This window comes from Lepisma saccharinum, chromosome 22 (genome assembly GCF_977018435.1).
Source record: "Lepisma saccharinum chromosome 22, izLepSacc3.1, whole genome shotgun sequence".
Taxonomy (NCBI): domain Eukaryota; kingdom Metazoa; phylum Arthropoda; class Insecta; order Zygentoma; family Lepismatidae; genus Lepisma; species Lepisma saccharinum.
The window spans coordinates 4,155,146-4,170,025 of record NC_139250.1 but is presented as its reverse complement, the minus strand read 5'-3'; the positions used below and the strand labels follow the sequence as shown (position 1 = coordinate 4,170,025).

At 38.6% G+C, this 14,880-nt stretch overlaps 1 protein-coding gene across 7 annotated transcripts in view; it reads right to left on the bottom strand.

Moving 5' to 3' along the window:
• The window catches only part of LOC146004619 (uncharacterized), a 44,046-nt gene extending 34,642 nt beyond the window's left edge, over positions 1 to 9,404 (bottom strand). For 3 of the 7 annotated variants that reach the window (XM_083143494.1, XM_083143496.1, XM_083143495.1), the window contains exons 1-3: positions 9,273 to 9,404; positions 7,768 to 7,819; positions 2,790 to 2,862 (exon numbers count right to left, since the gene is read on the bottom strand). In XM_083143494.1, coding sequence (XP_082999620.1) covers positions 2,790 to 2,804 — 15 coding nt within the window. In that variant the 5' untranslated portion in view covers positions 2,805 to 2,862; positions 7,768 to 7,819; positions 9,273 to 9,404. The remainder of the gene's footprint in view (positions 1 to 2,789; positions 2,863 to 7,767; positions 7,820 to 9,272) is intronic. The other 4 variants (XM_083143491.1, XM_083143493.1, XM_083143498.1 and 1 more) reach the window with 2 other exon arrangements.
• Between the last annotated feature and the right edge of the window lie 5,476 nt (positions 9,405 to 14,880).

Here is a 14,880-nt window from a genome sequence, read left to right as displayed (position 1 = left end):
TGTTACGGCCAGAGTGGATAAAAAAAACAACATGATTTTTTTAAAAAAAACCACACACTTAAAATTGCTTGCATGTTTTTTGGCACAATGGATATATACATACATTTTTTAAACAAAGGCTTTTTGTAGTAAACAGCCCTGTAAAATATTTGAAGTTTGATTAACCCTCAGGGCCGCCCAATCAAAACCAACTTTATTTACATGAATAATTGAAGCAAATTGATGTTGAAGCATCTTGGCGCTTACAGGAAATCAAGCGATATATATATATGAACGCAAACAGTCCATTTCGGACATTTTTATTAGCTAAACTAAAAACAGTAGAGAAAATATCACATAGAAGTACACGCTTAGACTCTTGAAGCAAATGCACCAAAATATTATTCCCAAAGCAATTAAAATTTTGCCATATAATAAAGGAACTAAAAAATGAACTCATCATTCACAAAATTTTCGACGTATTTTTCAAAAATTTTCAACTTTTGAAATCGAATTGAAATCATACAACTTATATGAGCTTAGAAAGGAACTATTTTTTTTTTTCAAAATTGTCAGTCAAAATCTTGCTGACTCACAGAAAAAGCAATCAAATGAGTAAAACACAACTCTAGGATACTTACAAAATATTAAAATTTTCAAATCTCAATATGTTTCTTCTACTTTTACGAGATATACGTGAAAAGAGATATACAAACTCAAATGAAACGGACAGAATGTTGTCACTTTTCAATATCGTTATTTTCACAACTCTGACATTTCGTATGGGTACTGCAATGGTTTCTGCATACAATTAATTTTCATTCCGAACAACGTACAGTCGTTTTATTCTTCTTATATCCGCCAAATTCATGGCTGGAGTGCTATGATTGAAGATAGGAAATGTTCCCACGCGCAGTACTGAGTGCCACCTAAGGGGGACCGGTCACTTTTGAGGCATGTAAACAACTGAAAGAACGCCAGAAAAAGGAACGAACGCCTTTCTGTTTTCGTGGGAGTAGTGTAGATAAGTTACCTAGTGCTTTCTAGGCCAGTGTTGCACTGATAAGGAAAATAATTCAAAATTTCAGAAAAGGCAGCACTGAGTGCCGCTGCGCGGGTTACGTAGGGTTAAAGCAAATAAAAAAATATATATAATTTTTTCTGCTTCAGATACTTTTGAGTGTGTTCATGAAACTAAAACACATAATTTCAGTAACCTTTCTTCCAGTGAAAATAAAACAGTCTGAATGTACTCTATAATTGTAACTTAAAATATTTTTTAAAGTCTTTGTAGCTGAATTTTGGTAATTTTTAAAATTATAGTTTGCAAAATATCAGCTGTCAAGTTTATTTTGTTTAAAGCGAGGAGATACAGTTACGCACCATGTGTGCATTTATTTGAATATCGTCGCAATGGGCAATGCTACTGAAGAAAAACGTGGGGATACGAGAGAGTATGAATTTCTCCACATGTGGCAGGTCGAAGCGTTTTTCAAAGTTGATTATTAAGCTAGATACGACCTGTAAAAAATATGACGAATAAGAATTTTCGGAATTCAATGTATTCCTTATGGGGAATCAACATCAAGTTACAGCCAATCAAATGGGAGTTCCGACTTTTCTGCGGGGCTATCACTTCTTCAAAGTGCGCTCTTCCCGTTGATCTCATTCTCTATTCCATTGGAAGTTTGATATTCCCAAGATAACAAATCAAAAAGTACTCCTATATGCCCAAAGCATTTCTCCTTGCAGTGTTGCCAACCCTGGTGTACACAATGAGCTAAATTTAACCTTAAATGGAGTTAAAACTGAATTTCAAGAAGCCAGATTTAGGAAGTGCTTCCTAGAGTAATGTTAGTTGTCAAAGGGGTGGGGTGCTGCTATTACCGTTAACTCTAAATTGATGACAATTTATTCTTAGTTTTCACCATCTAGATCTGGCAGCATCACCGATCTCATGGTCGTACGAAATCGAATATAAAGTATTCCCTGATAACAATATTATGTCAATTTCACGTCAACAAGGCACTATAAAAAAAAATAGCTGGGGATATAAGAGGGGATGGGGCGACACAGCCAATATATCACGTCACATGCAAAATGTATAATCATGGCAAAAGTTGGTCTATGTGGGCTGGAACCAGTGATGGTATCCTAGTGAGGCACGGGGGCAGGTGCCCCAGTTCACAGGCAAACGAGTGCACGAAAGAGCAGTCTGGCTCCAAGACAGCTTAGTTGGCAACAGTGACTCAGAGGGGAAATCTGGGGGAGACTGTCTCGCATGCCCTTAATGATAATGACTACTTACAGATTAACAAATTAGTATTTTGTATATTCTTCTACACAAAACGTTTGCTATTTTTGCCTATATAGCCTAAATTATAGAATTTTAATTTTACATTTCCTTTCATGTGAGCTTCACCCCATCACTACACATATTTTGTTTCCTTTCTTACACCCTAATAAACACCATTAAACGAGATTAATGTACTTTCACCAAAAGCGATTATGATATCTACAAAATCCTTATGTACATTATTCTATAAATTAAGTGACTTAAATCAAGCCACCTTGGATGCAGCTCTAGTTAATATTATCACCACAAAATATTATTCCTCTCAATATACTCTGCCCTACACCCAGCACATAAGCAGTGAGCTGAATATGGAGAATTAGTGCCAAAGAACACCACAGTGAAACACGCAATTAGTTGAAATACTGCATTCACATACCCACAAAGCAACAAAGAAAGCATAGGGTGGAGCAGGGTGCATTCACAAAGCATTCAATGAATAACTCAAATGTCTTACCGGGGGCTGTGACATTGTGAAAGTTGCTGATCCAGATTCCTTTTTCTTATAAAATTCCTCGTAACATGAAGTCCTGGAAAATTCATACTATTTTAGTTTTTCGATGATAGTAACAGTTCCGCAATTTGAACTATAGTGCCATTCACCTTGGGTCACAATTAATGTACAAAGATAACAGTTTCTTTTCCCTGGGGCATTTTGACACTGTACACACGAGAGTGCTTCACCAACCTGACCTACAATGATTGGTTTATTTTTCTTCGCTTCTCTGCCAATTTTGGCTAATTGCAAAGATGAGGACAAGTAATGATGAGATGAAATGGATGAAGGGATGCTCACAAATAACATCCATTGGCTGGGATTCAAACCCGGGACCCCTGCCATTGTAGCATGCTGTGCTAACCACTCCAGCATTGAGGTAGGCAGCTATAATGTTTAAACTAGGGATCCAAGAATTGAAAAAAAGCATGAAAGAGATAGTAAACCAGATAATTCAAATGAGTTGAACAAGGCTGTCCTTGGAAAATTTTTAACATGTAAAAACTACCCTTTGTGCATATTGACAGATTAAAAATGCAAGATCATTCTCCTATTAACCTAGGTGACTCACTGCTAGCAGCGTAACTTAGCGTTGAAAAGATGTCAAGTTTTATAAACCACGAAATTTGAGGGGGTGGGGCAAGTGCCCCCTTGCACTGCGAAGCTACACCTATTTGTTTACATTGAATAAGACACTTTTTGCATGATGACAATAAGTCCCTGAAATTGATATGCAAATTAAAAATAAATTAAGTCTCTTTTGCATCTTACATGATACTGTATATTTAAAGTAAATAAACAAACATAAACACACATTTGCTGCAATTATGGGAGAACTTTTTCCTTGTTAAAGCAGAGTGAACCATAAAAAACACATGATTGGTATATGTGTAAGCACATTGCTCAATCTAGACTCATTTCGAAATTGTGGGATCATTTACTGGTCTTGTCAAGCTATCTTTTGTCATGTCTGGTGCCAAATGCTATCAGTTGCAGGTGGCAGCATGTAACCGAACCTGGATATGGACAGCTGAAACCTACAAAAGTCAACTTACTCTTCGATAAACTTAAATTGTATCAGCTAATTGTTGCTTCTGTGTCTGTTGGGGTTCACTGTTAGACAGTCTGGCACAGACATTGATACTGGTAAGATCTGCGTGTTCGAAAACAAACTAAGTGTTTGATCTTGCGATTGCAAGTTAAGTTAATAATTTGGAACAAGTGTACTCAAACTAAAGATAATATACCAAGTATTCACTAAGAAAGTTTAATAGTTTCGTTATTGTGAAGAGTTTATGATTTTTTGAGTAGGGATTGCAAAAATGTTAAATGAAATATGGTAAAGGTAAATTTCTTATATCGGACAAACGGATTTCTTCAAACTTACAGGAGAAATTATTACCAATTACTGTTTTGTATAGTTTTGGAAGTTAGGGGAAGTGTTTAATCAGATCGTTCATTGAATTTTGCCAGTAAATCATCCATTTTTCGATATAAATGTGTGACCGATGCACGAAAGCTCTTTCATCCATTTCCTTCCAGCAGGATGTTGCCTGTGTGTGATGACGTAATCACGGTTAATGCCGGTCAATGTTTCCAAACACATGTTTTTGTATCTGAAGAAGGTACGTTTCTGCAAATGGTTTGTGGGGCTATGTGTCAATGGTTCGTGGGGCTATGCGAGAATGGTGTGTGGGGCTATGCATGTTTTTTCTGAACCAATTTTTAACTATTGTAACCTAAACGTGACCCAACCTAACCTAACCTTACCTTACCGGAAATGGTAAGGTAAATGGTATTTTTGGGTGCAGTGGGGTGGAAACACTGCATGTCGAGTACGGTAGTGAAACTGTGGCCGCCATTTTGTGTGTTACCGAAGGCTAAAAGAAACTAAGAAAACTTACTCGATATGTCACAAATACAGCTTATTTCTGTGAAATAAGCGAAATGCCACCTTCAACAATGTTTCTCAATGCAGAATAAGAAGTATGAATATTCAAATTAAATGAACTAGCAAATTTCAGCCGTTTGCCCGATATAAGAAATTTACCAACATGGAAAACTGCAAAACAACCAACATAGGTTTTTCACATTCTTCTTTATAACCAAATGCTATAACCTAAGCCAAGCGTCAGGTTTAACTTTGCAGCAGGTTTTTGCATATGTAGATCCAAACGTGCATGCAGAATATAGTTCCACTGAGACGGGTTCTATTCAGACACAACTGCATACTTGCAAGAAAACAGTTATTTAATTTGTAAAATACAGACAACATAATACATCCATTTGCAGGCGTGGACTTGATCCGTTGCAATCACTGTGCAGACGAACCTGGATCCGCAGATTCGCCAACTGGAGTTTGTATTGCGCTGAGGAATCGATGAAAACCAAGTTTTAGTCGAGCAAGACTGAATACGTCTTGATTCCAATATGGAATCTGTGATACCAGTGTTGCACATCCCACTATTTTAACCCTATGTTTATTGTGGCTAATAATCGTGCTATACAGTGGTGAGAATGGCTGAATGGAGGTCTCCTGTTCAGCGAGTGTTATTGTGGGCTTCATCCAAAGGGAAAAGCTCTTCAAATCAAGCAAGTTGTTTAAAATGCATAATCCTCCTTACGGAAACAAGATCAAAGTAAAACAGAGCGTGAGGTGATTTGCCGTCAATGTGCACACGAACTGTATCCCGGGTGTTGAATGATTTGCGGTTTGAGTTTAGGAAGAGGAAACGATTGTTTGTTGTTTGACGACAAAAGAATGTCCACGGTATTAAAAGATACCCCCACCCCCGTGAGAAAAAAAAAACATGTTTATTATTTGGACCAGATGTGCTTTAACTCGGTGAGTGGAGGGGTGTAAATTGAATTTTTTTTTATATACCACCGTGCAAAACCACCGCAAGACTGAAGAAACTGACAAGAAAGGGAGAGGGGAAGGGGGAGGCTTATTGTTTCACCCACTGGCAGCAATGAAGTCTTTGTTGAAGGTGCATATTTACTGTTCCGCGCAACGAAAGAGAAGGATGATTAGCAACAAATGGACAGACCAAGATTTGAATTCTGGTTTAGTGAAGTGATTCATAAATTGAAATCAGAGTAATAGCAGCAGACAATGCACCTGATTGTATATATCACCAATAACAAATCATGCTTTTTTTTTTGCTGGTATAACTTGAAGTGCATGTGTCTTACAGTAACAAAGTTTTTCATCAATTTATTTTTTTATAAACCAAAAACAATAATGTCATTAAATTCAAGAGGGCCTATCACTGTTTACTTATATCTTCCTATATTTTTATTTTTGCGTGCTCGAAATATACAGACATGCTCATGGGCGCCCGGAAAGGGGGGGGGGGCAAGGGGGTGTTTCACACATATAATTTAATTTTAGCCACAATAATGTGTTAATTATTGCATTAACACCATAAATTCTAATTTAAGCAATGTTTTTTTAGGAAACTACACTCTTTTGGGGGAAAATGTGACTTGTTTGGCCCCCTGGAAAAAATTGCCTCCCTTACCCCTCCCTGGAAGAAATCCTGCAGACGTCCATGCACATGCTCTCATGTTTCGAAGATATTTCGCATTTATATTAAGTAATGACACATTTTTTAAATAAAATTTATGCGCCGAAAGTACTTCTAAAATGTTATGTTTCAGGAGACAAAAAGAAACAAAAATACATTCCGCTTGACATGCATTCAGGTTTTGATGTGTTGTGCGGTTGGCAAATACTGTGGATTTGCTCAGTGTCTGCGATGCAAGCAGCTTGGCGGTTGAGGCAAGACTGGCACGGAAGATTCTGAGCTCAGTTCTCGCGCGGATTGATACATAAAACCTGCTTCAAACTTAGCCTGACGCGCAGCTTAGCTCTGGTATTCATGTTAACTCATCATTTTGTGTCTTTGACTATGCATATTCCTCATGAATCAAGAACAGCAGATCCTAGCTGGCTTGCTGAACCAATTGATCAGGAAATAGAAGCTGTGCACACAATGTTTGATTCTCAAGGATCAGGAGGTAGTGATTTTGAGTCCTTCAGCAGTAACCAAGATAGCAAAATGAATCAATCTTCGATGAAGATGAACCAGAATTATTTGATCTTTCTTCTCAAAATAGCGTGATGAAACTCAACAGGTGAAATGTAATACAACAATACCCCTTTGTTTTCATACACTCAAGGATAAATTGAAACTTTACGTTATTATTTCAGACAATAAATGTTTATAAACTATCGGTAAAACTGTGAAAGCCAGGAATCGGACGTAACTCATTTATTCTATAATTGTTGACTTTCGTACTTACTTATTCAGCATTGCGAAAGAAAAGATTGTTTAACAAGGGATTTCGCTTTTTTTTTTTAACGAATTAGTATCTATTGTCGACATATCGAGTAATTATTGTTTGTTGTTTTCTCGCTTCCTGAACATGCAAAATGGCGGGCAAATCTAGACTAGCGTTGTGTTTCAAATGGCAAAGCAGTGTTTCAACCTTCTTAACAGAAAAATTCCTGCATAGCCCTGAATACCATTCCCATATAGCCCCAAAAACCATTCATAATAGCCCCACGCACCATCACAGTAGGGTTAGGTTAGGTTGCTTTAGATTGGGCAATATAGTGAAAAAACCGTAAGTACTTTCTCCTGTAAATTTGAAGAAATCCTATTCCCGGCTTTGACAGTCTTACCAAACACTATCTATTGAGATCGAAGTAAAGATAATCCGGAAAAAAAATTTAACTCTAACGTGAGTACCATACTCAAACGTATTCCAACCTTGTTACTTTGGAACACATACACCAGTAATGGATTAACAAATTCCTTCACAAGAGAAATTTGTGTGCAAATCGTGTTTGATAATACATGGCAACAAAAGCCCTCAATAACGAAGGAAAAAATGTTACAAGAATCCTATAGAAGCTGTAAATAATACATACCGGTAACCTATTCAAAGGTACAGTCCTCATGAAAAACAAGCACTCCAATTACCTAAAAATAATAGAAAAATAAAGTATGAACTTATCATACAATGACATACAACAACACACATTAATAATAAAAATGCTGGGTAACAGTTTCATACATCGGAGACACATTTCTTCAATTTTACACAAGAAACTACTTACGGAAATGAGTTTCTCCAAGGTTTACAACGTTCGTCAAGGTATTTTCTTTCATCGTGGAATATATTTGACCGAGAAATCATGTATTTTCCAAGAGAAATATCTCACCGACGCACAATTGCTATTGCTTTCATTTGCTTGCCCTACGACAACCGGATGCTTCGAACGTTTCATGACGTCAGCCCCAGTCAGTGTTTCAACCCACCCCTTTTTTTTACTATGCTTGCCTAACGTAACCAAACCTCACCTAACCTTATCGGAAATGGTTCGTGGGGCTTTCCGTGAGTGGTTCGTAGGGCTATCGGTCAACTACCGTACATAATGGTTCGTGGGGCTATCAGTCAGTTACCGTGCGTAATGGTTCGTGGGGCTATCCGTGCATGGTTCATGGGGCTATCCGTCAGCTACCCATGTATAATATCCACCGGTGACGAACACAATAGTAGGTATTTTTCGGTGAAGAAGGTTGAAACACTGCATACCCACAACTTGAGTCAAGATGTGCCCTCAATATTGTGTTCCGGACGCGAAGAAAGTAAAAAAAAAAAAGAACTCAGAATGTGAAAAATTGCGTTCGTTTTCGTGTAAAAAGCATAATGGCACCTTGAACTATGTTCCGTAATACACCATTGGGATACTACTTTACTAACAATTGGTAAGTACGAACCATGCGAAACACAAAACATCCGATTTTAATGTGTCTCCGATCTATGAAACTTACCAAATGCTGTACATGAAACAGCACGAACACTAAACAAAAACACTCATTTTTGACAATCGAAATATGCACATTATTTATAGGCTAAACACAATTTACGCAACGACAGACCCTTTGTAATAGATAATAACGGTGCATAATGTGGAAAAACGAACATAAAAACTAAACACTGTATTGTCACATTGTCCACGTACCGTCCGTGCAGTGAAGAGGAACGGGAAAATCCCATTTTTGGCAAAAATTCCGAAGAATTTTGAGCTTGCTTTTGGAAAACGACAGCAATAATACAATTAATAAAGAATATTACCCTTCAATCAACCTATAAAAGTTTGTAGACGACATACAGAATACAATGTCTCTTGTGTACAATGTTGTTGCTGGTACGTACTTTGCACTAGGACATGCAAGCAATGTTTTGAATCATCCACCTACCTCCAAAATTATTCAACATTGTACTTTTCATCTTCAAGTCAACGTTACAATAATATACCACTACATTAAGTCCAAAATCAGTGTCAGAATAAATTGTTTGAGTAGCAGGGACGTCTATGAACTTCAATATTCAGCCCTAACATTTTCCTGACAATATTTCAATGCTTACCATTAGAATTATTAACCAGTGCTCAAAACTTGATCATTTCGTTTCATAGATAATGTTATTCAAACGATATCAAAATATTTAGCAAAATACCAAATGCGTACATCACGCTTTTACGCTACCAAAGAGCCAGGATCTCCCTTATCGCACAACACTAGAGCAACCTTGATTTCTGACGTCAGACGATGAATTTGTACTTTGTTGAGTTGTGTTAGATTTAGTTCTATTAGTATAAATACGCTGATTTTTTATTTATGCTGTGAGAACTAAATCTAGCTAGCCTAACCTAACAACTTTGGCATTTAACCTAACATTAAAAATACTCTCCGATGACGTCAGAACGCAAGGTTGCTCCACTGTTGTGCGATAAGTGAGACCCGGCAAATACCTATAAATACGTATATCCGAAAGGAAACACGTCCCTGCCAACTTCCGCTGAATCGCCGAACGATGAAACAAAGGCTTGTTCCGAAAGTGGAATACGTTTAACATAAGTGCATTCGTTAGGTCCGCTTTAGACTAAAGCATTTCCCATAAATGCTATGTAAATGCCTCCAAAAATCTCATAGTAGATAGTATTAATCGATAAAAGCTTGCTCTGGGCCATGGGCGTACCAAGACATATTTCGGAGGAAGGGATGACACAGATGCACTCCGAAATTGTGGCACTGCTGTATTTTGAATTATTTGAGAAGTGAATAACAGTTATTTTACTTTCCAACATAAAGTGTATATTAAATTTGTCACCACTTGTTTTCTGTGGTCGCGGTGGCTGAGCGTCTACCTCCGTGGCAGGGTGGTTAGCATAGCGCACTGAAACGCCAGGGGTTCCGGGTTCGAGTCCCGGGTAAGGCATGGGTATTTGTGTTTGTCCAAACGTGAAAAACTGAGAATACTGTAAAAATTGAAAAGTGTAAAAAGTTGGAAAAAAGTGTGAATGACGGGGGATACCACGGCGTAGGGGTATTCCTTTAATAATAAAAAAAATAAAAAGTTGGCAACGCGTCTGACTACCATGCTAAAGGTTCCGGGTTCTATCCCCAGGCTGGTTCAAATCCGGGAACTTTTCTAACGAAAGTGGCCCCGGCGTCCACCCTGCGTCGAATAACATGGGTACCTGGGGGAAACCCTGGGGGGGGGGGGCGGTAAAGGCAGTCAGGGGCGTGGTGCTGATCACATCACCCCCACTCACGACCGGATCAAGAAAGTGTGGGGCGTTACCCCCTCACCCCCTATATGCCTTCATGGTGTGGTGCTAAGTACAGGGGAACACTTATCAATTATCAATGTTATTCAAGGGGGTGGGACAAGTGCTCCTTGCTAGATACACCCATGGTCTGGGCAGTTTGGAAAGGGAAATCATCGCTTCCCCTTTCCCATGGATCCATGCCTAGTGTGACTTAATTCCTGTTGTTCCCTGTGGAATAGGGCATCAACAAAGCATCTCCACCTGGTCCTATTGACGGCAATTCTCTTCACTGTATTCCAGCTCTTTCCTTCCTCGAATGCTTCAGCGTGAACAGGTCTTCACCACGTCTGTCTAGCCCTCCCACTTTTCCTTCTTCCCTGCGGGTTCCAGTCTAGTACCTCTCTCGACAGCCTCATTTTCCTTCCTCAACGTATGCCCTATCCAATTCCATTTTTGCTGCTTCATTTGTATGAACACCTCGGTTTCTCCAAAGTTCTTGGTTTTGAATCATTTCTGGCCAAAAGATATTCAAAATTTTTCTCAGGCAGCGATTGATGAAGGTATGTAGTTTAGAGGTGATCATTTTTGTTACCTTCCATGTCTCAGACCCATATAACAGTACACACTTAACATTACTTCAATCAAAAAATACGAAGTTTGGTGGAGGGACAAGTGTTTTGGATCCCACTTTAAACTGTATGTCCTGTCCCGATTAGCCTTACTGTGCATAAAGTGGACTTACAACATCAATCAAATCAAATAAGGGCTGCAACATATTTGCTGTGGTGTTTATGTCACTTTTCATCACATCCGGTGGTATGTTGTCAACACCTGCTGCTTTACCATTACGTATCTCTTTCAGAGCCTGTTTAATTTCTCCTACTGTTGGAACATCACTCCTAATTCTTACCTGTGGTCAACATCACCATCATTATCATTTTCCTCTTCCCCCTGTGGTCTATCTGAGCATCCACAGAGCGATTAAGGATTGCAGAGAAGTGCTTCTTCCGTTTCAGTTGACCCTCAGTATTCGTAAGGAGGATACCATCTTTACTTCTCACTCGTCGATTTCTTTGCATCTGTTTCCTTGACAGAACTTTTGTGATGTTGTATAGTTCTTTAAGATTTATCTTTTTTGCTGCTTTCTTCCGCCTCTTGGGACAGATTGTCTACCTAATATCTTTGATTCCTACGGACACTACTCTTTACTTCTCAATCCTTTTCTGTATACTTTGTTTGCAATACTGCTTTCCTTGCCCTTGTCCTGCTTCAGTTCATTGCCTCCTTAATTATTTTTAGCTCATTAATTTTTTTCCAGGTCTGCAGAGACATCCAACCTTTTGCCTCCTATCCTTAATGCCCAGACCCTTTTCACTTACTTCTGTGAAGCAGATCGGATTTTTGTTCATTTTCTTTCAATTGTTTCATTCTGCTCACTTTCATCGGTCAATACTTGGAACAGATTTTACAATTCAATCCTGAAGGTTTCCTGGAGATTCTTATCCTTCAACTTACTAACATTATACCGCTTTCTTGCCTGTTCTGTTCTCTTCTTCTGTCCATGAATTTTCATTTTAAAGTTAGCCACTACCAAATGATGATCACTCCCAATATCTGCATCTCTCTTGTTTCTTACAACCTGTAGCGAACATCGCCACCTTCATCCAATTGCCACATGGTCTATCTGATTTCCTGTTCTATGGTCTGTTGACACCTATGTTACCTTATGGCATTTCTTGTGAGGAAATATAGTGCCACCAATAACTAAGTCATGGCTAGCACAGAAGTCCACAAAAAGCTGTCCATTCTCATTTCACTCTCCTAAGTCATGTTCACCCGTGACATGCTCAAGGCCTTCCTTGTCCTGCCCAACCTTTGCGTTTAACCCTTCAAGCCGGGAGTTAAATACCCATCAGCCGCTGCGAGAGGCGGTAATTTTAAATCACCAAAACAGCAATTTTCGCATAATGTCACAAAATTGAACATATCTTAAAAACCATTTGCTCAATTACAATGAATTTTTTCACGACTTGTAAACGAAACTTCACACTACGCAAAAATGTATAAATAATGACATTTATACTATAATAACGAAAATAATAATAAAAATAAAAACTTACATGTTGGGCTTACATAGTACTCCTTCTGTCTTGTGTTCTTGTTAGTTTAGAAGTCCAACGTTGTGTGGTACAGTTTAAAACATGCTTCGAAACACAGTCCTACTTCACAATCTGAACACCAATAAATACTTTTCTTTCCGCACAATCCACAAAACGCAAGTTTATTTGCTTTGAAAGAGTCCTCAACTTCTTTCCAGTTCCAGGTTACATTCGATGACGCAACAGGTGAGGATGTAATGCCATCTAATTCGCTTTCACTATCACTGACACTATGTACTTCCTGTTCTGCATAGTTTACTTCACTTTCAGTTGTAGATAGAAATGAATAAATTGAACCTTCACTGTCACTTTCCTCTAAAAACGCACAAATTTCGTCTGCTTCGATGGCCTTTACCCGCTCGTGCGACGCCATTTCTCAGCTGTTTTTTTTAACGTAATAAAGTGATGCAATCGCACATAATTTCATGTAATTGGAAGGAAAACCAACAGATGGCAGCACATTGCAATCTACTCTTGAGTTACATTGCAGTCTACTCTTGAGTTACATACGTTTTCGTTCATGTGGGAAAACAACAGATGGCAGAATAAGCATAATTTCCTCACTACTACACGGGACGTATACGTGTACGTCGAACCACCTCTAGAAGCACTATGAGGGTCCGTACATGTGTACGTCGAACCGGCTTGAAGAGTTAAATATCCTCAAATTATTATGATATGCTTCCTTTTTTGTTTCTTTATTGTGTCATTGAGCTGCTTATAAAACTCTTGTTTATCTTCAGGCTCTGCTGCTTCTGTGGGTGCATAACACTGTATCATAACCAGAGTTAGGATTTTTAGGGGAAAATTTCATTGGGAAAAAGGAAGGGAAAAGGTGCAAAAATAAGACCCAAAAAGGGACCAAAAAGGTGCTGATTGGGGCAAAAAAAGGTGCTGATAATTATACTTATTTAAACTTTCCCTCCTATTTTATTAGTCTACGCTATTCACTCGAAGCTGTGTACACATCACACACATAGGTTGTGTTACAGTTATTCACCAGAGTCGGGGAAAAACACAAAGCTGTTGTACCTTACAACATTAAGCATTTCTAAATTTTTAAAAGTGAGTTTGTTTCTCTTCGGAGATAAAATATCTTTATATAAGCTGAAGCTTCTCTCTACATCCACAGAAACAAGTGGAGCAAACTTAGTATTCACTCAGAATGGCAACTCTGTGGAAGTGGCAAATTCCACAACATCCGGATTCTTGTCAAGACTAGCCTCAAGTTTGTCTCTGGCAAAACCATCTAACTGCCCCCTCACAGTAGTAAAGATATCCCATTGCTTTTCCTTTTCGACGCCTTGTTCTTCTAAGCTTTTGATGGCTGTCGACAGGTACTTGTAGGAATGTACACAAAATAGTTCTTTTTGCAAATCATCTATCTTGTCTGGGAGGAGAAGTTGCTGTGCCTTGGAAATTGCACCTGTGTCGGTTGAATACAGGGAAAGCAAAAACTCCTTAATTTTTTCAAGATTTTCACATAGAAATGCAGCAAACTCAATCCATGATCCCCAGCGAGTAATGATGGGGAAATGTGGCAGGCGCAGGCAGGTAGTTTCTCTGTAGGCAAGAATGCGACTCGGGGCCTTAAGGAGTATTTTCTTCACATCAGATATGAACTCATTTACAATATTGTATTCGTTCCTAATAGATTCAGAAACCCTGTGAAGGGCATGAGCCAAACAGGTTACATGCTTTAACTCAGGGAACAATGGCTTCAATTGGTTAAATGCCGAAAGCATGTAGGGAGCCTGGTCAGTAACTGCAACAACAACTTTTTCGAACTGAATTCCACCAGGCCACAGTTTTTGACAGAAATCCAGAAATGACTGCATCACTGTACTGGCATTGGTTTTCTGCAACTCATACATGTTTAGTAACATGGGCTTAACTTCCTCACCTGTCAGAGAAAAAAACAAAATGTTCAAAACATATTGTTGCATTGAGTCCGTCGTCTCATCCAGAATTACACCTATATCGCAATCTGACACTTTCACCTTAATTTTACGGGGTGTAAGGGGTGACTTTCCACATAGTACACCCAAATGTCAACCTCACTTCCACGTAGTGCACCCTGGACTAAAGACTAACGAGGCTCTGGCGACTGGCCCCATGGCCAGTATAATTTTGTTTGTATTGTCCTGTTCTTTTGTCCTTATGTGTGCTGAGTGCCTCTTTACAGCCTCAGCTTTTAACAGAAGTCAGAACATTTTAAATTTTTTAGTTATGCAACGTTAGAGTTGTTCATTTGTAATGGTAA